The sequence below is a fragment of the Lupinus angustifolius genome, unplaced genomic scaffold, assembly GCF_001865875.1.
Source record: "Lupinus angustifolius cultivar Tanjil unplaced genomic scaffold, LupAngTanjil_v1.0 Scaffold_39_79, whole genome shotgun sequence".
Taxonomy (NCBI): domain Eukaryota; kingdom Viridiplantae; phylum Streptophyta; class Magnoliopsida; order Fabales; family Fabaceae; genus Lupinus; species Lupinus angustifolius.
In genome coordinates this window covers 26,931-34,660 of record NW_017721135.1, presented here as the reverse complement: position 1 = coordinate 34,660, position 7,730 = coordinate 26,931, and the positions used below count along the sequence as shown (strand labels likewise).

Here is a 7,730-nt window from a genome sequence, read left to right as displayed (position 1 = left end):
TAAGGATGATAGAATGAACACATCTTCAAGGTTGTCCACATTGCAGAACCTTTAAGATTGTTCTCAAATGTTCCATATGTTCATACAACCCCGTTCTATACACCAAAATATCATCAAAAAACATCGAGATGAATTTTTGAAGATAAGGTCTAAATACTTGGTTTGTGGTGGATTGGTTAATTCGAAAATGACCAAGAATTCACAATTGCCCCTCATGCGTTCAAAACGTTGTCTTGTATACATCTTCTTCCTTTATGCGCATCTAATGGTATCCCGACTTCAAGTCTAATTTAGAGAAATATGTTGTGTCATGTAATTCATGCAGTAACTCTTCCACAACCAGAATTGGATATTTATGTTGCACAATTATCTTGTTTAATTCCCTGTAATCCACGTGCATTCTCCATGACATGTCCTTCTTTTTTACTAATATAACTGGGATGGAAAAAACACCACAATTGTGCCTGATTATACTCGGTTGTAGCCTTTCTTCAATTTGCCACTTAATTTCATATTTATGATGTAGGGACAACGATAGGGTCGAACACTAACTAGTCTAGCCTCCTTGTGTAACTGAGTTGAATGAATTGTGTTTCTTCCTTGTAATATAATTTTCTAATTGAAGTTTGATTTCCTTGCATCTTCCAATAATCACATAGTGACCATCGCCTAACTTTACTCTCATGGTCCTACCTTGTTTTAATAGAATTTCTAGGGTAGTAGCCACATGGCAAGATAAAAATATGGTTGGCACCATTGTCAAATAAGACCACCACATAGATCCTCTTCACCTTCCCTTCTAAGTGGAGGGTTGTTGGGATTGTCTTGTAGGTTGGAATGCCTTCTACTAATCCAAATAACTCTATGGAATTACACTCAACTATGCCTTCCTCCTCATCTTCCTTCACTTCGATTGTAATAATCTTACAATATGTATTTACCATTTCAGCATCACCTAACACCAATGGATGCAACTGTGTGTCTGCACATTGATACAACCAGATGAAAATAGTCCCCACATCTGAAACAAAATCCCCTTGCCTTTCGGTCATCAGTTTTGGATAAGCAAAATGCCTTATGCCCTAGTTCCGATAAATAATGGGTGTTCTCTTGTTGTCTTTACTGTCTGTACTGGTTGACAATTGGGTTCAAACCATGCGGGACTCTGGATGTTGAATCCCAGAATGAAAATTCTCCTTGTTTAGGATTCTTGAGTTAGGGAAAAAAAAATCCGGGTTGAGGTCACGTTTTGACCTGACCCAAAAACACTCCTTTCATAACACCCACTAAGCCAATCCTTTTATCATTTCCACTGTTTCTTGTTTCCAACACCCCCACGAGGTGCCAATGTGCCCCTCAACTTCGTTTACACACCCCGAGCAATACACATGGCTTGGAGACGATTGGTTGGGTTAAATGTTTTGACCCATAACCTCAAATCTGGTCGGAATCACCCAATAAAATATCACATGTATTGATCTTTCGTCAACCTTCCTAATTGAGAAGAAATGAACTCAAATTTAGATATATATACTCCTCAACACTTCTTGTTTGTCTCAAATCTTTCAGTTCCTCAAAAGCATTTTTGCTCTAGCGACCAACGTATCGTTCGATCTAAGCCCTTTTTAGTTTCACCCATGTCAAGTCATCCTTCGTCTCATGAGGCAAATTGAACCAATGGATGGTTTGGCCCTCCAAACTCAACTTGGCTAAACATACTTTAACTAACTCCAATAATCTTTTCACTTCAAAATACATCTCTGCTCGGGTGATCCATCCCACCTGATTAGTGCTCTAAATTACTAGTAACTCTACCTTCTTCACCGCCATTTTATACTCCTCCACTGAGTGTTCAGAGATTGATGGCTCATGTGTGTCTCCAAAACGAACCTTGTGTTACTTAGAAAACTCCTCCATCATAGACTGACGAAACTCCACGAAGGATTGCTGCATGGACGTCTCCAATATCACCATTCGTTCCTCCAATGCATCAACTCAGTCTAACATCTTTGGTGGCATGGACAACGAGTCACTTGTTCCTCGATAATCCAATAGGTCAAGCGAATGATAGAAACATTCAAATTCAAGATTTTATTTTATATCATTTTAGAAAGAAATGAGCATTGATGCTGTACAATAAAATAGAAATTCCAGAATTTACACTCCTAACTAGCGAGAAAACCTCTCCTCCCCAATTCTCACTCCAAAAATATGAATGAATGGCCATTTCCCTCCTCCTTTTCCTCTAATACCCTTGTAACCCATGACAGAAGGGGGAGTTACTAAAATTCTCCCGTTTTCCATAACTACTCCCATTTCCGTCCTCTCTTAGCCGTACTCTCTATATCCTAGTATACACCTTCCATATCTTGGGTCTAGTGTACAACTCTAGATTTTGCTGGTGACTTATAAAAAATGTTTCACAAGATGAACTACAACAACTTGTCTCATGGTTATTGAGCTTCTACACTTGCAATGATTTTAAAACAATTGAAATGAAGGCTATTTTTCTGACCCTGAACTAATATACTCAATCTCATGCAATTATAAAAGTAGTAGTATGCTCAAGTGATTCTGACTTAATTGTTTGTATGAAAGATTGGCCACTAGGATCTTCCCATTAACTCGAACTCAATATTTTGTTTTATTGATTTAATTGTTTGTATGAAAGATTTAAGTAGATATATAAAGACAATTAGAACTAGATGAGAGATATAAATCCCTAATATTGCATTGCATATGTGGTTGTGTTTTCACCACCATTCTGTAAGGGTTCATTTGTAAATTGAATTTTAGAGGGAAAGGAAAGTAAAATGAAAGTTTCAGAGTCATTTCATTACTCTGAAGCCTTTCATTTCTCTTCATCCTCTAAAATCTAACTCACAAATAGACCATAAGAGTTCATCTATATTTTCTTTATCCCAGTAAACCATATATTTGTTGTTTGAAGGCCTGTTCATCCGTTTGAAATGGCTTCTATGCTAAAATTATTTGATATACCAACATTTGTGGTCACTATTAGGTTATGCAAATAAAGTGGGGTAGTTTGGTTGGATTGTGATGTCAAATATGATGAGATATTTCGAAACCACATAATCAGACTACTATCACATCCTTATTTTATTGAAAATTGTTTTTGGAACACATTTCTATATGCAATGCAGCTATTGCAGGTTGATGCGAGTATGAGAAGTGCCAATCTTGATATTAAATTTGAGTGTTTAAACAATGATATTTTATTTGACAAGCATTTGATTTTGGTGACTATGGCAAAGCTTCACAACAATTCTCTTCCAATACCCAATGGAAACATGACCTACTATGACAACAACCTTATATAAAAACAACCAAAGTTTTCATACCACATTTCTTGTAGTAATATAAATAAGTCATATCAATTCATTTGATATTTATTGACCAACAAAAGCATATTTAAATACTTAATCCAAATATAAGTTTCACACCACATCCATATGAAATTATAAGGTCACATCTTACTACGTATAGAGTACTTGACTAGACCAGGAAGATGGATATTCATCATGTAGTCCTTCCAGTTAACATCCCTGGGATCAAAGTTAAACTCTTCATTCATACCCTGAACCCCCTTAGTAGCTATTCGTAGTTTTTCTGCATTCTGATCATCAAAGCTGCATGTTCACAAAGTAGTACAAAGTTTATACCAATGTAATTAAATATGGATCCTAACATAACTTTAGGTTGAATTTGTAGACATAACAATGGTACTACATACATGCCCTTAAAGAGCGCATAAGGTTTGTACAAATCTCTTATTTTCTCCAACTTTGATCCCTTCAAAAATAATGCAAAAAACAAGGATTAGTGGAAAATGTACCTTTTAAGTTAGTATAATGTTAGGACAAGAACTTAATTAGCTTTAGTTGTAGGAACTAATACCTTGTTTAGGGGAAGCTCATCCATACTAGTGGAGCATAATGTTAGTTTTTTTGTGACAACTACTGGTTTTCCATATTGATCCACCCATGGATTTTTTGTGAAATAACTATACATAATATCTTGAAGATCAGAAAATTTGAATGGATTTCTTAAGGAAGAAGCACTATGGTATATCAAATTTTTGAAATGATTCTTAGAATGAGCCAGAAGTGCTATGAACATAGAATTTACCACCATGTCTGCAGGTATCTGCATTATAATTTCAATTCTTTAATTTTAAATGTGAGTCATAGAAAATAATTGAAGCAAGTATAGGATAATTTATGGGGAGGGACTTACCGTATCTAAAACTGTATCTGAATGACCAACAAAGCTTGTTAATGTTCCTTGGCAATAAGCAGCAATCAAAAAGTCCATAGTTCTGCAATTACCAGATTAAATCATTTTAAACTTAGTTTATGATTGACATGACTTATGGTTTGGAGAATAATATTTTCTTTTTACTACTATAGTACATATTTTTTTAAAACAAAGGTGCAAACACACCCGGGATTATATTAACAAAAAAGCAACCATTACAAGCCCCTAAACCTATAATTAGGAAGGAGTAATAAGTTTCTATGAAATTCATGCATCAAGAACAAAGGGGGGGATTCCCACCAATGATCCATCCTATAAACTACACCAAAATTGGCTAGCTTGTCCGCACAAGTATTCCCTTCCCGAAAGATATGAGACACTCTCACTTGCATATCCAACATTACACTTTTGCACTTGTTCATTAGGTTACTACTATAGTACATAGATACATACAATAATGAAAATAAGAAAGTGATACAAGTATATAGTAAAAATACTTTTTGTACAAAACTAACAAATGGTTAAATTATACAGAAGTCCAATGTAAAAAGTGAAGTATATTATTATTATTTAAGGATTGAAGTCATAAACAAATACTATATTTCAAAAATTCAAAACATTATTAAATAAAAGTGCAACTTATTTTGATATAATGTTATAACCATTCAAATACTAATATGCTGATATCTTGCGTGATACTTTTATGAAAATCGCTTTCACCATCATAAAAATTAAAGCAGACTACTGAATTTAGTGAAATTAAATTTCTCATTCATTCATTGCAATGAATCATAAGCTGAAAAGCTTATTTATACAACGTGCCAAAAGTAGAGATAACTAACTTGCTAGTTACTTGGCAGTTAATAACTGATTACCAGAAAAGGAAAGAAATAGAAAAATGACAAGATTTGATAAAACTACACTACTCTTCTTCATCTGTGGTGTACCTATACTCCCAGTTTCATTTTTATTCTCCAATACCCCCTTCCAAGCCGGTGAGTGAATTTTAATCACACCTAACTTGTTAAGAAGATAAGAGAAAGAAGACACATCCAAGGCCGTTGTAAACAAATCAACAAGCTGTTTTGATATGGGTATAGGAAGTAAATGGAAGAGATAAGCTTGCAACCTTTCTCTAACAATGTAATAATCAATTTGGATGTGCTTTGTTCATTCATGGAACATTGAATTGAATATAATATGACGAGCTGAGTCATTGTCATAATAAAGGAGAGTAAGCTTAATGAATGAAATAGAGAAACTTTCCAACAAGAAGGAAAGCCATTGAATTTTACAAGATGTTGCAGTAAGAGCTCTATACTCAGCTTCACAAGAAGACCTGACAATAATGGTTTGCTTATTCGATCTCCAACAGATGAGGGAATGTCCAAAGAAAATACAATATCCAGAAATAGAACGTCTAGAATCAATACAAGTAGCCTAATCTGAATCACTAAATGCTTTTAATTGAAGTTATGAATGGCATAGTAGAAAAGCCCCTGACTAGGAGTGTTCTTGATGTATAAGAGAATTCGAGTAAGAGCTTGATAATGAGCATTAATGGGATTGCTCATAAACTGACTCAATTGTTGAATGGAAAAACTAAGGTCTGGTCTGAAATTGGTAAGGTAAAGCAATCTACCCACCAAACGTCTACAAGATGTGGGATCTAAGTAAGCACCAAAAGAATTCTAGGAAATATTGGTACCTTTTGCAATTGGAGTGGCAGTAGGTTTGGATGCCAAGAAACTAGTGTCAACAAGGATATCCAATGCATATTTTTGTTGGCTCAAAGTAATCCCTTTGCTCGATGTTGCAATTTCAATGCCAGTGAAGTATTTTAATGGACCTAAATCCTTAATTTTGAACAGATCATGAAGGTGATGCTTTACCAAGGCAATCTTAGAGATGTCATTCCCAGCTAGGATCAAATCATCCACATAAACAAGCAAATTAGTGAAACATGTTGAAGCAATCTTAGTGAAGAGTGAGTGGTCATAAGGAGATTGGCTACAACCCATCTATAAGAGTTTGGTGGAGAGTTTATTGTACCACTGCCTACTAGATTGCTTCAAGCCATAAAGGGATTTATGAAGGCTGCACACCTGCTTTTGGCTTAGAGAAAAACACTCCTTGAGGAATTGGCATATACACCTCCTCAGTTAAGTCACCATGCAAGAAGACATTATTAACATCTAACTGATGTAATAGCCAATTTTCACAAGCAATAATGGCAAGAATCAATCTAAGTGTAGTGAGTTTGACTATAGCAGAAGGAGCAAATGTATCAAAATACTCAATCCCCTCTACTTTGAACAATTCTACCATTTGATCTGTATTTAATTTTGTAAACCCACTTTGAACAAATTGGTACCTTATCACTTCGTAAATCAACAATGCTCCATGTGTTATTAAGCTCAAGAGCTTGAAGCTCATTTTCCATGCTAGTAATCCAATGTTGGGATTTGATGGCATGGTGATAATGTTTAGGTTTAGGATTAGTAGACACATAAAAGATATGACTCAGATGGGATGATGAAATGGAAGAATAAGACAACACAAATGAAAGAGGATGGGCAATGTGAGGTTTGTGGTTAGGTGTGGTGGGTGTGTTTGTGATGATGTTGCAATGAAAGTCATGAAGGTAATTTGGTGGGTAACGAATTCTGGTGGAGTATATATGTTAGGAAAGGATGGGGAATATGGAGGATGTGGAGACAGTGGTGAGGGTTGTTTATTTAGTATGGTGTTTGGATGGTCATAAAGAAGAGAATCAAAGACATAAGGATCATGACTCAATGTGTTGTGTTCATTATTAACAGAAATAGTGAGATAAGAGAATTGGTCCTCATAGAAATAGATATGCATAGACAAGAAAATTCTCCGGTATGTAAATCAAAAGGCATATAACCTTTGACACCAGATTTGAACCCCAAGAATATACACTTTCTACCTCTAGCATCCAACTTAGTATGATGGTTCATAAGGGTAGTAGAAAAACATAAGCAACAAAAAACTTTGAGTTCTTGTTGGTCAAGTTGACATTGATAAATAAGTTCATAGGAAGATTTGTTATGTAATATGGGACTGTGCAACCTATTTATAAGGTAAATTGCATGTTGGACATCATAAGACCAAAACACCTTTGGAAGTTTAGCTTAGAAAAGTAATGCTCTAGTAACATTAAGAAGGAGTTTATGTTTTCTCTGAACAAATGAGTTTTGTTGGGAAGTTTTAGTACATGAAGTTTGATGGATTTTACTAAAACTTTCAAAGAAAGAGGGCACATTGAATTCAATCCCATTGCAAGTGCCAATTGACTTGACAACTTTTTGATATTGAGTGTGAATGAAAGTAACCAAGTTCTACATTAATGTTCTAGCTTTAGCTTTGGATCTCATTAGATATAACCAAGTGTGTCTACTAAAATTATCTAGCATAGTGAAGAAATA

At 35.0% G+C, this 7,730-nt stretch overlaps 1 protein-coding gene across 1 annotated transcript in view; it reads right to left on the bottom strand.

Annotated features, from left to right (window-relative positions):
* Positions 1 to 3,201: 3,201 nt before the first annotated feature.
* LOC109338719 (probable fatty acyl-CoA reductase 4) overlaps positions 3,202 to 7,730 on the bottom strand; it is a 29,446-nt gene continuing 24,917 nt past the window's right edge. The window contains exons 7-10 of the mRNA XM_019576008.1: positions 4,258 to 4,339; positions 3,919 to 4,167; positions 3,755 to 3,813; positions 3,202 to 3,650 (exon numbers count right to left, since the gene is read on the bottom strand). Coding sequence (XP_019431553.1) covers positions 3,488 to 3,650; positions 3,755 to 3,813; positions 3,919 to 4,167; positions 4,258 to 4,339 — 553 coding nt within the window. The 3' untranslated portion in view covers positions 3,202 to 3,487. The remainder of the gene's footprint in view (positions 3,651 to 3,754; positions 3,814 to 3,918; positions 4,168 to 4,257; positions 4,340 to 7,730) is intronic.